The sequence below is a fragment of the Pygocentrus nattereri genome, chromosome 13, assembly GCF_015220715.1.
Source record: "Pygocentrus nattereri isolate fPygNat1 chromosome 13, fPygNat1.pri, whole genome shotgun sequence".
NCBI lineage: Eukaryota > Metazoa > Chordata > Actinopteri > Characiformes > Serrasalmidae > Pygocentrus > Pygocentrus nattereri.
The window spans coordinates 10,559,030-10,579,064 of record NC_051223.1 but is presented as its reverse complement, the minus strand read 5'-3'; the positions used below and the strand labels follow the sequence as shown (position 1 = coordinate 10,579,064).

Sequence of the window (20,035 nt, the reverse complement as noted above, 5' to 3'; positions counted from 1 at the left end):
TTTTCTCTATAGTGCCCCCCCTCCTTAGGCCAATCTGGGTAATTTTTGTTACCCGCTTAGATGCACCTAAACTGCACCTACCCACCAAGTTTGGTGTCTTCATGACTTACGGTCTCTTATTACAATTAATTATGATTATTAATAATAATAAGAAGAAGAAGGCGGCAAATCGTGCAAAATTAATAATAATAAATCTACAAATACAATGATTTTTATTCCATGTTTTACAAACTGCTGCACTAAATCCAATTAAACGGCCCCTATTACCCAATTATGCTCACTTTGTAATGAAACGTAGTTAGTGCTTTTTTGGTTCTGAATGTATCCAGGATGAGTTTCTCTAGAACAGAACGCGCCATATGGCAACACCATGCAATACAGGGTTAAAGGAGCCATCGCCAAAGTCTCCGAATGCATCATGAGGGAGACGCTCAGTTCAATAGGGTTAAAGGGGCACTAAGGCCAAAATGGAACATGTAGCTATCACTGTTTCAGTCATAAACATGCCTACTCACTGACAGTGAGTCTCTAAAGACATCATCCAGATTAAAGATTAGGAAACACTTCTGATGATGTAACTTAAAGGTGGGAGGAACTTTTGAAGAAACTACAAGCACCTTGGGGCAGAAATATGAGGACTGCTTGGTTTTCATGTCCCTGATAGAAGGAGATAGCTAACCATCCCGCTAGGCAGCCAAACGCCATGTCTGTATTTATTAGTATTAATTAGTTGCTGCATCAGTTGGTCTCTTCATCACCATGACATGATTCCCAGTGGTTGCATGGCGTATTGGTGCAATGCATGGTGGGTAATGCATAGACATGCAATGATTCTCCAAACCCACTCCTCAGTTTTATTTAGTTTTTTTGAGGCAAGGGTTGTTACTGAGGGCAGAAAAACAAAAAATAGGGGGAAAAAATTCTAGATTTAATTAAATTACCAACTATTTGGAAGACTAATGAGAAGAACACTGAAGAACATAGTGTACAGTTTGCCCTAACTTTTAAAAGAATGATAATTTTGTGATTTGCATGTGTTATAGTCTTAATCGTGAAATGAAAAAAGAGTTTTGTTACATTAGTAATGCAAATGTAACGTGGCAGAGGGACGATGAGGCGGATGCATATGCTGAGAGAAGCGAGATTTATTAGGGGCAAATCCATAATGAGGGTCTAAACAGTCCAGGGTCAAAGAGCCAACACAGAGAGATCGAGGGACAGATATTACAAAAAGGAACACTAGACTAGAAACACAACGGAGGCCAGAAGAAACAACACCATACAAAGACCAGCCACTAACAAGGGAAAACACAGGGCTTAAATACAAGAACAACGAGGGTTAATAAGACACAGGTGAAAACAATCAAGGGCGAAGTGTAGAAATAAGGGGGCAGAACAGGGAAGAATCAAAACAAGGAAGCACATGGACAAGACCAGAGGTAAACAAAATCACATGGAGGACTGGGAGGGGCCAATCGTAACAGTAATGATGACTCAAAAGACTGGAAAAGCAGCGGTGGAAACTAGTTGGGGGGGCGGTTAGAGGGACACGAGACTGTGGAGGGTTGCATTGTGGTTTCAGTCTCAGTTTCAGAACAGCAAAACCCCCAGTACTGCAGTGAATAAACACTGATGGATGGAAACACAAAACAAATGGTGAACTCTGTCAAACTGAAGTAGAAGGGACACAACGTTGCACTACAGACCATCACACAGCATGATGACTAACATTAAATGCTAGTTTTGGGACTTTAACCTTTGTGCTATGAAAGAAATACAGTTCGCTTTTCTGCTAACACACCCCAAAGTGGCACCCTGTGTACCTCAATATCAGCAGATATTACCACTAAACTGATATATCGGTCAGGCTCCAGTGTTCCCGTCCGTCTCCCACTCACAATCATGTAAAGAGCAGTAGGCTGCGATGACTAATCAGATCTGCTATTTATTACCGCACATTTAAATATGTATACCATCCATCTGAGCATCTACCAGAGAATTCACTGTAAAGTTCTGGTTTTTGCTGCTTCTCTGCACTTCGTCTTCTTCCTCTTTCACTCTCCTGCTCTTTTGTCTTCTACTGAGAGATTACAGACTTGCTGCTCACTCTCGTGTGCTGTTCGGAATTATAATGTGCAGCTCTGCGGCCATCCGAGTTTCTGTTTTCGTCTATCCGCTATCCACTCTCCTTCTCTATTTAAAATTCACCCTAACGCTCACAGGCAACATAATCACTCTTTTGATACTGATTTAAAGGTGCAGTGTTGCATATTCTTTTCTATTCAGACGGTGAAAATGAAAGTCTGGTTTATGACACAGCCTAGCACGGCGACGATTCTCATGAGAAAACGCAACGAGGCGAGGTAGGGCAGGGTCAGATCGTGCTGCTGCCCTCAGTTTATCACCAACAATTCCCAACAGTGATACTGGCTTGCTGAAGCTCCACACTGGATTCCTCAACTTGATGCTCTTGATGGCATCTTGCTAACACCTGCAGCTTCCTTTGACTAATATGTCTCTACACGAAGGTCTGTTTTATTATCATACGCTTTCTTTTTCGTTCACCTATTTTTGTGTTTATCCACTACAATAGTACAAGAGAACTACTACCACCATTACTACTAACACTATCATCAAAATAAGCACATCATTACATTGAAAGTTCTTCAAAATGTTTTAAACTCTGCCTTTATCACATTCATCACAGCAGCAGCATACACTCTACTGGCAAAAGTATTCACCCATCCAAATCATTGAATTCAGGTGTTCCAATCATTTCCATGGCCACAGGTGTATAAAACCAAGCCCCTAGGCCTGCAGACTGCTTCTACCAACATCAGAGAAAGAATGGGTAGCTCTCAGGAGTCCAAACTTCATATGGCCTTCAGATCAGCTCAAGAACCGCGTAGAAAGCTTCATGGAATGGGTTTCCATGGCCGAGCAGCTGCATCCAAGCCTTACATCACCAAGTGCAATGCAAAGTGTGGAATGCAGTGGTGTAGCATGTAAGAAAGCTTGTCTTAGTTACCAAAACTCAAAAAAATTCACTCCCAAGATATATTTTCCTGTGCAAAAGCTGAAAAGCGTAAGAACAGAAGCTTCACGCACATCTGTTCTGATCTGTATCGAGAAAAAGTCTTGAAGTATCGTGATATATTTTTATATATATCGTCCACCAGGAGGGCTCAGGTGTGAACAGAAGCAGATAAATTCTGGGGATCATTTTGTCGGCTTCTCTTGTTTTAACAGTCAGGCGTTCACAGCAGCATCAATGGTGAAGGAAACGTTTCTGTGGAGGTTCTTTTCTTACGGTTTTCAGCTTTTTTTGCACCAAGAAAACTAAACACTGTAAAAACAACTGAAGCCGGAAAAATACTCAACTTTCCCCATAATTTATTGGCTTGTGTTCACACCCGAGGCCTCCTGGTGGACTATACGGAAATAATACATCACGATCCTTCAAGATCATTTCTTATTACACAGCATACATCAGAATATGTCATTTTTCTGAGGTTTAATAAGTAAGAACAGGCAATAACAACCAATGGAACATTTAAATATTATTTTGTAAATTTTATTCAACGTTTGACACACTGTGCTGCAGTAAAACCAATTAAACAGAACTAATGATGCTCTCTTTGTGGTAAAACATGCAGTTGGTCCTTTTTAAATGCTGACAACATCCACGATTCACTCAGAAAAACATACTGTGGTGTGGTTTTTCATAATAACGCTTCATTCTGTCATATTTCCCACCCCTGCTGTCAGTCTAACTGGGATTTTGAGTCCAGTGTGTGTGTTCACACTTAACCCCTTCTCTTCTAATCATTCCAGTGTAAAGCAGTGTGTGTGAATGGGGCAGGTGCTGCACCTATTATTTCTACTGAACTATCTTTCAGCCTTTGGCCTCTGTGCTGAACACGAAATCATGCATGGTAAAGAATGGGCGACTCCAGGGTCTGCCGGGTCATTTCTAGATGATCTTTAGAAGCATTTGTTTGGTGGAAAGGTCGGTCGAAAATAAGAAGCCTGTGCTGTGTGTGCGAGATTACTCTGCTTTAAATTCAGCTTTAATTAACAGACTGTGTTCCGTCTAGAAGAGAACACAATGTCTGCTTTCTCTGAACGTGACTTTGGATTGTTCAACAACCCATGCAACCCATGCAACCAAGCACATCAATGATTCATTTTCCACTACAAACAGTTCACTTTTATCAAAACCCGGCTTGAATACTAACATGCCGTGTGGCCTGCGTTTATCCAGCGTTTCAGCTGAACTGATAAACGCGCTTGTTCTAGTTAAATGGACGGACAATTTTAATCTTTAATCTCAGCTGTCCAGCCCTCTGTCCTCTGAAAGTCAGCTATCAGCCCTGCATGATAAATACAGAAACCACAGCATGAGCACAACTCTCCTACATGGGCAGTAACAGCCTCTGCTCTTCTGGGAAGGCTCTAGATGTTGAACACTGCTGTGAGGATTTGATTGAGCATGAACGAGGTCAGGTACTGATGTTGGACGGTCAGTTCTGGATCACTCTAACTCATCCCAAAGGTATTGGATGGAGCTCCATCACTCCAGAGAACACAGTTCCACTGCTCCACAGTCCAGTGCTGCAGGGCTTTATACCCCTCTAGCCCACACTTTGCACTGGACATGGAGACCTTAGGATCATCTGCAGTTACTCCAGAGAGTCTCATTCTATTGGTCCATTTAGAAGTTCTAAACAAACAACAACTTCTGAATATTTACGTTCTGTTTTATAAATGCATTTTTTTTAATTGGTATTCCTTCATCAGTGGTCACAGGACACTGCCCACAGGACGCCGTTGACTGGATATTTTTGGTTGGTGGTCTATTCTCTGTGACAATGAGTTGTTTAAAATCTCCAGCAGAACTGCTGTTGAGGGGCCACGGGGATCCTGACCACTGAAGAACAGGGTAACAAAGTATCAGAGAAACAGATGGATTACAGGAGGTGGTCATAATGTTATGCCTGATTGGTGTATTATGTGGTATTTATGTGGTTGTTTGGGAAACAGCAGGTAGCTAGGTAGAATTTGAAAGATAATCATGGAAACTGCAGGTCACCTCAGTAAAACTCCTGAGGAAGAATTTCAATTAGTGCACCAGTTGAACCAGTACAAGTTGACCCAAACTTCCGGCCAACATTTCTGGTTTACCTGGGTCATTTTCAGTGTGATGTCTGTGGTATTTACTCCACTTGGATATAAACCACTGCATTTAAAATGCTAAGCACGAGCACCATCTTCAAAAACAAGCCAATCCAAATCTGGCATCCCCTCCATTTCCTCTCCCTTTTTCCCTTTGTCACCGTCTCATCAGGGCCGCTCTGTTCTCGGCGCTCTCCACCTGCAAAACGTTCCGCTGCCTGCAAATGTCACATTTCCATTCAGCTGTACAAATGTCTGGGCGAGGGCGGCAGCAGGGCGAGGGCGGGTCGGGGTTGGAGGGGGGCAATCGGGAGGCGATTTGGAGAGTCAAGGTTGAGGAATTAAGTGGCTGAGGCGAACAGAAGAGATGACAAAGTGCGGCGGTTGGCGTTCCTGCGGCTAAGTGCCTTTAGAGAAGGTCCTTTTGTGTTCTCGCTATAGCGCCTGGAAAAAGACCACAGCGTTGAAAACAAGACAATAGTCTAATAATAGCATTTTAATAGTCTAATAATAGCATTTTAATTGTGGAATGGATGGAGGGGGAGGCGGGAGCAGAGGGAGAAAGCGGAGAGGAGGTGGCCGGGGTGGTATAATTTCATCATGTCGGCTAATGGGCATGGAGAGTCTAATGCAATTTTGCCTACTTCTCGTAGGAATCCATAGGGATGGCGGTAATTGTATTGATTGTGGTGGTTAATTAGCGTCTGATGCAGGGAGAGATAGCAGGACTGGGGACTTGAAGCTCAGTCAACAAGCTGCCCATCAGCCCCTCGTTTCCCTCTCGTCCGTCAAAGTTAACCACCACTTGTTCTCCACTGTGACCACCGTCAACCGTGTGAACAGCAACATTCCCGCCGACTTTCTGCACTTCCATCAACCTGACTTTTATACATGATGCTTCACATGATGTCATTCCCTGCTAAAAAAACAGTATTCTTGTGGTTTATCAGTAATAAACACTGCCTTTCACATCAGTTTTCATCTATAAGTTCATGTCTATCATGGCTTTAGCACCTTTGGCTTCCCTGACGTCCTCACAACACCCTAATAAGGACATTCTTTACTTTATTTCATTATTTTATTACATTATTAATATTATTTTTCCACCTGAACCTTGCAAAGCTGTGAGCTCTTCCCATTTAGACAGACTGAGGTCTGTTCTGGTCATCTTATTTCGCAACCAAAAGGAGGGGGGGGGGGTACGTTAAATTAACCCTTAGAACTGGCCATTATATGACCAAAAGTTTGTGGACACTTGCTTATCCAATGTTTCTTCCAAAATCAAGAGTATGAAAAAGGAGTTTAACTCCCTTTGCTTCAATAACAGTCTCTACTCTTCTGGAAAGTCTGTTGAACATTGCTGTGAGGATTTGATTGAGCATTAGTGAGGTCAGGCACTGGTGTTGGATGGTCAGCTCTGGATCCATCCAACTCATCCCAGTGGTATTGAATGGAGCTCCATCACTCCAAAGAACACAGCTCCACTGCTCCAAAGCCCAATACTGGGGGGCTTTATACCCCTCTAGCCCACGCTTGGCTTTGGGCATGGAGACCTTGGGACCATGTGCAGCTGCTCCACAGCTCCATTCTACTAGTTTGTGCTTTTCTATGGAGCTTATACAAGTGTTATACAAGTGTAAGATGTAACCCCCGTAATGCATCTGAATTCACTAAAAAACACTGGGTTTAAACTGAGAAACTGTTCGCTGCTGATCATTCAATACAGTTTAACAGTAAATGGTCTTAAATGCTGGAGTTGAACTGCTGATTCACCCTTAAACCCTGAAGATCAGCGTAGACTGCTGGACACCATAGCAACACAGACAACAGTCTTGTCCAGCTAGTAGCTCACGAAATGACACAGAGAGAGATTTAAGACGAACATCGATAATTTGGAGATGAATGGAGACAAATGGACTCCAGCTGATGTCCTGATATGTTTAACATGCAGTGAGAAACTCATACACTAAAAAGTCGTGAAACCGACGTCAGTTTCTCATTCGCCTGCTTCTTGTTTGAATTCTCACGTTCCACCTTAAATGGCACAGCAGTTACACTCTGGCACCTCAGGCACCGTTTAAAGTGGAACTGGAAAAATTCAAACAAGAAGCTGTAGAAGAAAAAGTGACTTCAGCCTCTTAAAAAGTCAAACATTGGGGGCTCCCAAGTGGCACAACCGTCTAAGCGTTGGCTGTGTCATCAGGAGGTCGTGAGTTCGATCCCTGGTGATCCTACAGCCGTCCATAGTCGGGAGTCCAAGAAAGCACAATTGGCTTCGCTCTCTCTGGGTGGGTAGGATGGCCTACCCACATGATACTAGTCAGCGGTGACGTAACAGATCTGGTGGTTGGCGTTTTCCTCCAAGTGCATTCATCTGTCCCGTGACGTGGCTTAAGCGGCAGTTCGAAAAATTGGGGAGAAAATTGGGTGAAAAAAAAAGTCAAACATTAAGAGACATTTTACAAGAAGCTTCAAAAGTTTCGTGCCAGAGATGCAAGAAAAGCAGCTATATCTTAGCTAAAGCTTAAAACTTTTGAGCTTAAATATAAACCAAATTTTAATATAGTTTAATATAAGTTTAATATAAACTTTTAATATAAACTAAAAGCTTTTGTTTATATTATATTTTGTAGCTTATACTATCACATTTGCACATACTGAGACATATTTACAGCCAAGATAGTAAAATAGACATAAAATGATGTGGCTCCCAAAGTGGTTTGATTTTTGTGAATAGTATGATAGCAGATCCAATAATCCAAATATTAATACAGAACAGTAACAGTAATGTAATCTTAAACCCATAATGGGGAATCCCATAGTCCTGTACCACCATAGCCGACAACAACACAGCGCTACCTTTAGATGCAACAAAGAGGTTTGATTAAAGCTCAATAAATAAACTAAGCCATGCTGAGGCTGTATCAACACAGACACTGCTGCATTCTGAAGTGAATTAAAGGCTTCACTACAGGAGCCCATGAAGCATAATGGCTGCTGCCGGCATGAATTGGAGCCAAAAGTGAATTGGCATTCTTATTCAGACCAAGGCTTTGCGGATTTCTGGACCATGGCGATACCGTACGAAGCCACGGAGGGGGCAGGGCTGGCAGGACGGGGGTCTCCTGGGGGAGGGGGCCTGGGGCCAGATCGATTCGTTTAAAAGGTCAGGGCCCTCGTGCTGCGCTTTGTTTTGGTGCTGAGGTGAAGAGGCGGATAAAAATTGTCCATTTTCACTCTCGTCACTCGGCCAGCACAGAGGGATGGAGAGATATGGGGTGAGATACCAGCAGAGAAAGAAGGGAGAGAGTGGAAAAAAAGAGTAGGGAACGGAGGAGTGCATTCGAGGACACAGCCTCAAGTGTATTGGTGTGATTCCAAACCCACCGCTTCACAACATTCCCTCACTAACACTTAGATGAAATAGTACCGAGCCAAAAGTTTGGAGACACCGTGACTTCTGAAATTTCTTGTTACGTTCAAATAATTAAGAAAGAAGCAGGTGAGCTGAACACGAAGCATCTATGTGCTTCAGCAGTGGCTTCATGTTTTAAAGAGCATCTTCCTCGGTATGAATAATGATTATTCCTTTCTAAACTACTGTTAAAAGCACACACTGAAGTTCTTTTGGCCAAGCGGTGGTTTAAACACCTGAAGCTTTGAACTGTAATGTCTGAGAAACTTAGCAAGTCAGAACTGTTCACAGTGGTGGTGATAGGAACCAGACGTTCCCCTCTAAAAGTTCCTCACAGAAAGTTCCTACATGAAATGGTTCTGAATTCACTGCCTGATGACTGAGACGCTGTTTTATGATAGTTTAAAGAACTTAAACTCCATTCATGGTGGAGGGACACATGCAGGGCGCTGTGCAGCAAAATAGTCCCCAAAGGAAACTTATTATTCCAGATTTTCCACTATTTTCCATCATCAACATTCCATATAAACTCAGAAGACTTGTGTAGGTTCTCTGGTAGTTCTGGATGATAAATAAAATGTCTGTATCTGTGTTGTAGTCATGGAGTTGTCTGGTTCCTATCACCACCAGTTATGCAGAAATTTAGGTAGTAATTCCGCTCAATATAGAAGTCCTCAGGTTTGAAGTGCTCATACATAATCCTTTCGTACAGGTGGTAAACAGCATATTCTTCAGGAAAAAAGAATCATCTCTGCATATTTAACACTAATCCAGAGATGTATAGTAGGCTTGAACAGCAGAAGAACATAGCATTAACTAACACTCTGGTCTCCTGTGTGCATAGCGAGGGTGTTACCCACTACACCAGCCAAACGTTTTAGATTTAGCATTCGCCTCTTCTTACTTTCCACCAGTTAAAGCTGTGCCATGCAGACATTTTTCACCTGGACTGCATGAAAAAAGACGTTTCAGTGAAGTACGCATTGCACCACTAATGCTAGGTAGCACCTGATACGTATTAGACTGTATCTCAGCAGCTAGGCTAGCAGTCAGGCTTTCCTGAGTGCTGTAGGAAATCCCAATGGCTGTATGAAGCATCTAGCGCGAGAACACAAAAACATGAAAATGATGTAAAGTTGTGAATTATGTCAAACTGATGAGGCTGAATGACGCAATGCTGCGCTACAGAACACTATATAACTCAAAGACACAGGAACAAAATTTACGCAGAAATGCCCCCAAAATATCCCACATTTTCTTTCATTGTATTTTTTCACCTGACATCTTGTAAGTTTTTGCCAAGGAGAGTCACATATGACCATATACTAACTTTCTTTCTTTTAAATTTAAACAGGCTGTATCTTTTAAATTTAAACAGGCTGTTTCTGTTACTGTGCCTTTAAGACTGGTATATGTAAATGAGCTCTGTTCTGAAAAAGACTTCTCAAAAAGAAGTCCAAGCTGAAACACTCCTTATAACTTCACTGTGGATTAACTGGCAGAGGCTAAAGATTGAATAGGTGGATGTATGTAAATGTGTTGGTTTTCACGTCCAAATTCAGAACAGACTGCTTAGGTCCAGTTCCATTTCACCCCCCGCCCTACCACTTAGCCCTACCCCTCCATTGTGCACATTCATCTCTAGGGGTAGGGTGTCCTGATTTTGTTGAGATATATGGCTGGGGTGAAGTGTTTGGGCTACATGACCCACCAAATGGAGGTTTTTCAGAGACTCCAAACAGAGACATATGAGGAGAAAAAAACAAACAATAAGACGGAAAACAAGAGACAAAAGAAACCCACAAATGTGAGAATTTTCTCTGCTAAAAATTATGATAACCACTGTTTTGTCTTAGTTTATTTGTTTTTTATATTTATTTCATTATTATATGTTTTCAGTGTATTTTGGTCCTTTTCTTCATAACAAGCATATAAAATCACTGACGTCTCAGAAGCTAAATTTCCCGTTCCACCTTAAATGACGCAAGCATCAGAACTGCTGCACCATTTAAGGTGGAACAGGAAAATTCGAACAAGAATCTGGTGAATATCTGACTTCAGCTTCATATCAAGAATTAGGGGTGGGTGATAATAATTGCCCCCCTCTTTGAAGGCGTATGATCCCTAAATGTAACTAAAGCCCAGCAGTGAGGAGCTGAACTTTCCCCTCCTCTGCTGTCACTGCAGACGGGCAGGGTCGTCTACAGAGCAGCGCTAGTAGCTGTTAATGAAGAGATGCTCTTTGTATTTGAGGCTCACATTTCAGATGGAAGATCTCAACCACTACCCTGTAACTCAGTTCCAAGTGGCAAGGCGACGCCTGAAAACAAGGGGTAGGGGTAGAAATAGAAGATGGACCTGGGGCCTTTTAAGTGTTTACATACGACAATCTAATCTGGAAAAAAGTGAAACTTTAGTTAAAAATCAACAATATGTGCCCTTTAAAGACATTTAAAAAAAGTGAGGTGTCCTCAGACGTTTGACAGGCAGCTGTTCGAGTTCATGGTAGTGAACAGTAGCACAGCGAGGTTTATCTCCTGAGCCTGGGTGCTGTGCTGTACTGTTCCTTGTTTAATGAATACGCCGGGAATGAATAAACAGCAGAGGATGAAACGGCTTGCTCATAAAGCACTGACTTTCATTAATGGAGATGAGAAGCCCTGCGTGGCGGCTCACACCAAAGAATTACAAATTAGCTGCAGAGAAAACACTTGAAATTACTGCTTGATGGGGTTAGCGTCGGATTAAAGCCCCATACACCTTACCAAGCCAACTTTCACAAGGCTCAAATCAGCGTACAGTCACAAGCAATTAATTCTTCACAAATACTGGTTTTGGAAGCCTAATAAGTGCAAAGTATTCATTACGACTATTACAAACATGACAAATACAGCTAAAACAAGGTGTGCTGGAGGTGGACTAGACGCCTTTCCCTCTAATATGACCGATAACCATCTGATGGAGGAAATATTCCAGCTTTTCTGCCAATTTTTGTAGATATTTAAGTTGCCAAGTGGCTCTAAATCTGAATCAGTACGTTTTCTGGAATAAATAAGGTGTAAGTTAAATTTACAAACACAAACGAAAAAGGCTGTCGGGTAACAAAATAGGGAGAAAATGATGCACTATGCAATGTTGATAAAGGGAAAATAGTGGAAAATCTGAAAGTTTTTATGTTTTCATTAGGACCTTCTATTAAGGTTTCTATATAGAACCATGAACACTTACCATTTGCATGCTTAAATGGTTCTTTGCATGGTGAAACAGTTCCTCAGACCGAAGGAGAATGTGTTGTATATGGTTCTATATAGCACCAAAAAGGGTTCTTCTATTGTTACAAGCTTGATGTTGAACCATTTTTGTTGCTATATAGAACCATTTTCAATCAATCTGTATTACCATTTCACAGTGTGTGTTCATGATTCTATAAAGAACCACTATCTTGACTAAAGAACACTTCAAGAACCATCTGTTTTGAGAGCGCACATTTTACAGCACCTTACAGCACCCATAGGCATTAAATATGCAGGAATTTGGAATTTGTCTTCAGTGATTGGGAAAATCAGAAGTGTCCATATCACAGGGTCCACAGGCCTACTGACCACTGCAAAATATGTAGGAAATAATGAAATATATCCAGCTCATCACGGCATGGCTCAAAAAGAAGCTGCGTTAGGACCTATTCTATCTACATCCTACACTGTTAAGTTAGTTAAGTGACCCTTATTAGTCCCACAACAGGGAAATTTCACCTCAGCATTTAACACATCAGTGCAGCAAATACCACATACACACCCAAAGTGGTAGGCAGCCCTTTCCACAGCACCCGGGGAGCAGTTGGGGTTTAGGTGCCTTGCTCAAGGACACCTCAGTCCTCAGGGGATCAAACCAGCAAGGTTACCTAACCTTCAGCCCACGACTGCCACCAAAAACTGTTTAAACGCTCCAGAGAAAATGTGGCTCCTAACAACCACCTGAAAGACCTGGTTGACCCCAAAACTGCCCCAATCAGATAAACAGCACTGAAAGCTTTGATCTCTGAGAGAGGAGAAAATCAAGCTGCTTCAGATCTGAAAACATCTGCAGGTGTTTCTGTCCATCCTTCCACTGAGAAGACCATCAGCACTGTGGGTCTGAAAGGACATGTAGCTGATCAAGAAGAACCTCACTAAGAAAAGGAGACGGACACATCAAACAAAGAAGCTCAATGATGGACTGACCACCCTAGAGTCCAGACCTCAACACCACTGAATGAGTTTGATTACTTCAGAAAAAAGGTGAAGAGAGACTCACAGACCCTCACACAGCTGAGATTAGATTGAGGCTTCAGTGGGATTTTCTGTTGAAAACATTTTGAGGCTGAAAAGGCGTAACTTGTACTTTATGGCTGTTTTGACTGAAAATTAAAATGACAATTTTCACCAAAATATCATTGTAAAGCGTTGAGTCAGATGTGTGAAAGTCAACCTGTTATCCAAGCTGATCTTTGATTCAGGTCGTATTAAACATGATTCATCACATCATATCACTGAAACAAATAAACTCTTCTTTTCTCTGTAATCAACCAGCAGAATTTAACTACTTAAGCCCCGCCTCTAAAATGTCTACTGAATTTTTGATGATGTCACCATGCACCAGTGGGCGGGACAAATTATAGTGGCGATTAACATCATGTTGAATCTCCTTCTCCCAACACCTCCAGCCTTTATGGAGAGAAAACACTCAGCCAGCTCAAAGACCCTCCTTGATAGAAAGTTACTAAATACGCCGCAGCACGGAAAGCTAGAATGCCACATTTAAAGGAGAACTCCACCAAAATTTCTGCAAAGTTCAGTGTGTGAGATATAATCAGAGTGATTCTGAGTGGTCTGCTGTGAAATGGTTCAGCTGTCTTTACAGTGGTGGTGATAGGAACCAGGCATCGCCATGACTACAACACAGATATAGACATTTTATTTACCATCCAGAACCACCAGAGAACCTACACGAGTCTTCTGAGTTTGTATGGAATGTTGATGATAGAAAGTAGTGGAAAATCTGAAATAATACGGTAACTTTGGGGACTATTTTGCCTCACAGCGCCGTGCATGTTACGTATCCCTCTAACACGAATGGATTTTCAAATAAATTTTTGGTCCTAAGTTTCACTAAACTATTGTAAAAGTTTTCATTAGGACTCTTTAAAGGTTGTTTAGTAAAGACAATGGCTCTAAACAGAACCATGACCACTCAAAGAACCATTTGCTTGGTGAAATGGTTCTTCAGGTTGATGGACAACGTATTGAACATGTGTTTTTGAAAACAGTTCTATATAGCACCAAAAATGGTTCTCCTACTGTTGCAAGCTTGACATATTAATAATAGCAGAACCCTTTTTGCTGCTATTTAGAACCATTTTCAACACATTCTCCATCAATCTGTAGAACCATTTCACAATGGTTCTTTGAGTGCTGATGGTTCTTTATTGAACTGCTGTCTTTACTAGAAAACCCCTGAAGAAGCAGCACCCTTAACCATTTAAACAAGCAGTAATTTGGTGGAATTCCTCTTCAATGACTGGGACAATCAAAAGGGTCCAGATCACGGGGTCAGAGCAGTGACCACTGCAGTACAGCTGCCATGTCTGCGAGCCCACATGACCGCAACTCTATCCATCATCGCCCCAAACTAACACCAGCGTCCTACCTGTGGCTGCGCCGCTGATCTTCTTGACCGGCTGTAGGCGCACACTGACCGTCTGGTGGGTGAGGAGCGGAGAGGAGGGCAGGGAGCGGGACACGCCCTCCATGATCCGGATGTGCTGGAGCCCCTCGGCCATGGAGAGAGGAGGAACGCCGTAGTCGCCCTCAAAGGCACAGTCACTGTCTATACTGCCCCCTACAGCGCGGACAAAGAAGGAACATTTTCTACAATTAAATAATGAAAAAACTCAAATAGTGATCGTTAGTATAGAAACGTGGAGATTAATGAGAAACTCGGTTCTTTAGCTGAGAAAATCACTAAAGTTCAGCCTTTTCTCTCTCAGAGCGACGCAGAGAAACTTGTTCATGCATTTGTTACAAGCAGAGTTGATCACTGTAATGGTCTTCTTACTAGACTTGCTAAGAAAACTATAACTTACAACTTACAACTTGTACAAAACACAGCAGCATCCTAACCATAACAACACAGAGAGATCAGATCAGTCCTGCTTTAAAAGAGCTGCACTGGCTGCCTGTATCACTCAGGACAGAGTTTAAAGCTCTGCTACTAGTTTTTAAAGCTCTAAATGGCCTTAAAGCACCGCTTACATCACCGAGTGTTCGTCTGTTTATGATCTTAGATCTGCAGATACTGATCTACAAACACAGTCAGTAAAACACAGAAAACAGAGAGACTCTTAGTTGTTCTGGTTCTAAAGTGTGGAGCTCAGCATAGCTTTTATTAGACAGTCGAGCTCAGAGCTCACTTTTAATAAACATCTAAAAACACAGCTCTTTAACTCAGTGTTTAATTAAAACTCTACATCTTGTGGTCTTTATCGTCTAATCTGTTCTGTCATTTTCTTCTGATTCTAAATAAATACTTATAATTTCTCGTATAACTATGTTTTATCACCCGTCTGTAAAGCACTTTGAGCTGCGACTGGAATAAAAAGTGCTATATAAATAATAATAATAATATTATTATTATTATTATTATTATTATTATTAAAATAAGACCACGTGTAAGCGCTCATTCTCACTGCTCATCACTGTGGGTGGTCTATATCACAATACAGTCATTATTGTGATCAACTGCATCACAAAAACCATGTTATTAATCTCACTATATTACAACATTGTTGCTGTCCAAAGAAAAACATACATCTCCATTCTCTACACTATTTAAACAGCTGCCCTTCACGTTGTGTGAAAAGTTCATGAATATCTTTCCACTGAAAGTAAAAAATGGCCCTCCCCTGTAAAGTTACTGTGTTTGAATAAATGATTTCACAATATGCTTTTCTGCAGGTGATGGATCTTGTAACTATAATTAGAATACTCAACAACTGTGGCGACCATATAAGGAGAGATTTAGACCAAATATAGAGACCCTGCTTGAACAGCAGCCAGTGCGCAGTGCATAAACAGCATAGCGGCATCGTAGCTGCACAGCCTCTAAGCTAACTGAACGTCAGTGCATTATACCATTATTTTCTTTTAATTGTGTATTTTTTGACCAATTACATTTTCAAAAATAACTGTACTCCTAGTTTCTATGCCCTTTTAAATGTGACCGTGCATTTAATTCATTACAACTGCTTTGCAAACATCAGAAAGCCAAAATACCACAATGCATAACTTGTATCATTAAAATGTGTTTGATGTCATATGTTTGCCATATTAGCCACCCTATACAAAGATATTCCATATTGGGAATTAGTACAGTAAGAGGGCATTTTGAGACCACATTATGGGAACAAACGACCGTATATGATATTTACCACTTAAGAAATAAAAGCAAAATGGTTTTTGGGGTGGCGGCACGGTGGCGTGGTGGGTAGCGCTGTCGCCTTACAGCAAGTAGTGCCTGGGTTCGATTCCCCAGCCGGTGACCAGAGTCCTTTCTGCATTGGTTTCCTCTGGGTTCTCCAGTTTCCCCCACAGTCCAAAAACATGCAGTCAGCCCAATTGGACATGGTACATTGCCCCTAGGTGTGAGTGAATGTGTCTGTCTGTCTGTCTGCCCTGCGATGGACTGGCGACCTGTCCAGGGTGTATCCTGCCTTCTGCCTGATGACTTCTGGAATAGGCTCCAGAAGGATAAGTGGCTTGTGGTGGGTCTGTGTGTGTGTGCTTGTGCTTAAAAATCCTTGCAGTTATCTATTAATAAGTGTTTCTGTTAACATCATACTGATTTCTTAGATCAGTTTAAGCTTTAAGGTGGAGAAATCTGATCAAGTGGCTGGATTTGAGCTCAGTAATGGGGTTTTTCATGTGAACTCTTACTCTGATTTCTTTCATTTCTCTCAGTCTGCACATGTGTGTAAAAGAGCGCTTTCCTGGAAACAGCAACCAGCGATTAACACAGCACGAGTGAGACGCAACACAACACCTTTGCAACTGTTGGCCGCTTTGGTGGCACGTCACTTAAACACACACAGGTTGAGGTGCAAAGAGGAAAGTATGTGCAGAGTTACAGTCCCAAAGCAGCCTAAAGTTGCTTTTTAAACGTAAAAATAATCATCTATCGTGATATAGAAGTACAATTCGGTGATAAAACTCACTGTGTAACAAAGTTACTGTGCAACACATCAACAATCTGACTGGCTGCCACTGAGCTCATTTGCATAAAGTTCATCCAGAAGGAGAGAGCAGAGAACATCAATATTGGTCACATCACATATAGGCTGCTTAAAAATGTCAGCACCCTGACTTCAAACACTGTCACATCAATCCTTTTAGACTGACGCTGAAATCAGGCACATGCAGAATTTAAAAATGATTAATCTTCCAGATGATTTATGCTTGTATTTTCCACTCGATGGTAAAAAAAGGCACAGCATGACGATGAGTTTTACGTTACATTTATTGGCTGGAGAAATCTGAAGCAGAAATCTGATTACTGCCTGACTGATGTAGACCCGGAGTTTCCCCATAATCTGATTACCCAAGAGCATGAAAACACACTGAACCAGTTACTGACACAATGTGCAAGTTGTTTTTGTATATATAATGATTCCAAGCTGGGAAAAACTACAGGCAATAACCTTCCTTCCATTAATACTGCCACTAAATGCTGCCTCACCATTGATCTGATTGGCAAGCACAGAAAAAGAGCTTATGACATGATACCTGAACACACAGAGCACATAAATCAGCCAGTAAAGCCTATTCCTCTAACTGAAAACAATGGAAAAAAGTTGCCTGCTGTCAGAACAAAACCTTGTATCTCCATTTTTGTCGATTTTCAGTTTTTGGCGTAATTTAAAAATGCATGTTGACCTTTACATTGTGTGTAAATTTAATGAAGGATGGACCAAAATAAACAGCCAACAATGACTTGGAAAAAATTATGGTTCCATTGACTTACACTGAAAGTAATGCAGGTTTTTTGCTTCTCCTGTAAAGTTACCATTTTGGAGGTACATGGGTTTTGTTCCGACAGCAGCGGATATACTGTGTAATATATGATGTATCGGCTCAAACCCGTTTGGGACAAGCCAGCACAGGAGCACCTAACAGAACACTGAGTTTGAGTGACAGACTTTATCAGAAAGTAGGCTATGATCCTCTGTGCCAGCACTGAGGGGCAACTCACATATTGACCACAAGCTGCCGATACCCAAACCCCCCGAGGCTGAAATGTGCACACAAACGCACACATACATACAGCTCGGCTCTGAGCTGCACTGTAGTCCTATTACTGAAACAGAGAAATATAATAATATAGGAATATAGTAAATACACTTTTTAAAGACACCATCAACAAAGATCAGATTAAAAAGCAGAAAGAAGTTTGAGAAAATAGACGAGTGAGAGACACTTAGCCAAGACTGAAAAACAGTGAGAGACACTGAAATATTTATATGATACTTTTCGCAGCATCATGTTTTCCTCTATAATATACAGAAACACATATAAGTAAATATTTAACCATGAATCTTGGTAATAATTGTGTTTCTTTGTGAAAATATCACATAAACTTTAGAATAACTGCATATAAACATAATTATAATAACTTTGTTTTCCGTATTTTTATTCACAATCAAATTTGTTTTTCTATATTGAATTTAGTCTTCTTCTTCTTTCGGCTGCTCCCTTTAGGGGTCGCCACAGCGGATCATCTGCCTCCATCTTGCCCTATCCATTGCCTCCTCTACTTTCACACCAATATTTCACTATATTGAATTTAGTAAGGTAAATTAACTGACTTTTTGCCCATATGGTTTGAAAATTTATGGAAACTACAGGAAACTCAGAGAACTTGAACCAAAGCATTTCAGATACAGACATTAATGGATTAAGGCTGAAATATGCAAATGACTCCTGTTCTGATTGGCTGCCCTGTAGCATACCTCATTCACCATAACAACACTCTTTACTACTTCAGCGCGGATGGGTGGGGCTAAACCAGACGGTCATATCGTTGCTGTCCAATGAAAAAAACAAGTATCTCCAAAATAGTAACTTTACAGGACAGGGCAAAAACACTCTCACCTTTAATGTAAGTCATTGTAAAAAGATTTTGTTCCGAGTGATTTTAGAGCATTTCTATTAGTCCATGCATCATGTAAATTTCTGCCCAACATAAAGTACAACTGGTGTTTTGAAATGATGCAGAAAACAAAAAACTGACAAAAATGGAGACACAGTTTTCTTTGGACAGCAACAAAACTTTAATAATGTTTACATACTAAACTAAATGTTTTCAACAATATGCAGCCTCTAAGATTTTTGTTTTTATATGCTAATAAAGACACAACATTAACAACGAGTCAGTAAACCCTATAAATTGTTTGAAAGCTAATATTAAATGTGATGTAGTGAAAGTAGAGCTTAAGGGGTTAAACATATTATAAACAGAGCCTTGGACTGAACTGAAATTAAATGAGGGAGGGACATAGAGGGAGGTGGGGATAACGGGGTCTACCTTGGCCGACCAGGCTGTGGTGGGGGTCCATGCTGGCACTCCGCAGCTCGCTGGGTTCCTCGCTCCCTCCATCTGCAGAAGAGGAGTGTGAGAAAGAGGAGAGAGAGTGAGTGCGAGGAGAAGCTTGGGATCCTGGAGGCTGCTGGAGCAGGTAGGTCATATGCACGTCCAGCAGCCACGTCCTAGCCTGTAGTATCCCCAGCAGGGTGCTCGCGCACAGGCCTTCCACACTCCTCCGGCTGGGCACTGAGCTGGACCTCAGAGTGGCGAACTGAGAGACGGAGGGCAGATGCCGCTTCTTTGTCTTCCCCATCGCTAGTGCACTAACATAAAGACGGCCAGCTAATGTTAAGACTTGAGTTAGCCCACTGGAGGCGGATGTAGCTGTGGATGGACAGCACAGTCACAAAAGTGACCACTGGTCCAGTCAGCTTGTAGTCTATCCACTCCTACGGGGATGCTGGGTGGAGGGGTGTGTGTGTGTGTGTGTGTGTGTGTGTGTGTGTGTGACAGCAAGTTCGAGAGTAGCTGTACTGTAGTCGCTAAGCATTAGCAGATCGCTGCTGGATTAGCACAGGATCAATTACAGGCCCTGAGGGTGCAGAGTGGAGAGCAGAGGTCGATGGGAATCCAGCTCAGTTCTCCTGGACAGCAGGTTTGAAAGTAGAAGGCCTCTTTCTATTACTGGAATTAGGACCAAGCTAGCCTTGAGGGGTGAGCAGCTTCTAAAGGTCTACAGTACTGTGCAAAAGAGTTTTTAGACACTGTGTCCACTCACTGTCGACTCTATTAGACACTTCTACCTTGTCGGTCCACCTTGTAGATGTAAAG

At 41.7% G+C, this 20,035-nt stretch overlaps 1 protein-coding gene across 6 annotated transcripts in view; it reads right to left on the bottom strand.

Annotated features, from left to right (window-relative positions):
• The window catches only part of tanc2b (tetratricopeptide repeat, ankyrin repeat and coiled-coil containing 2b), a 220,721-nt gene that overhangs the window by 106,225 nt on the left and 94,461 nt on the right, over window positions 1-20,035 (bottom strand). For 5 of the 6 annotated variants that reach the window (XM_017695101.2, XM_017695102.2, XM_017695103.2 and 2 more), the window contains exons 4-5: window positions 19,205-19,276; window positions 14,276-14,467 (exon numbers count right to left, since the gene is read on the bottom strand). In XM_017695101.2, coding sequence (XP_017550590.1) covers window positions 14,276-14,467; window positions 19,205-19,276 — 264 coding nt within the window. The remainder of the gene's footprint in view (window positions 1-14,275; window positions 14,468-19,204; window positions 19,277-20,035) is intronic. The other variant, XM_017695105.2, reaches the window with a different exon arrangement.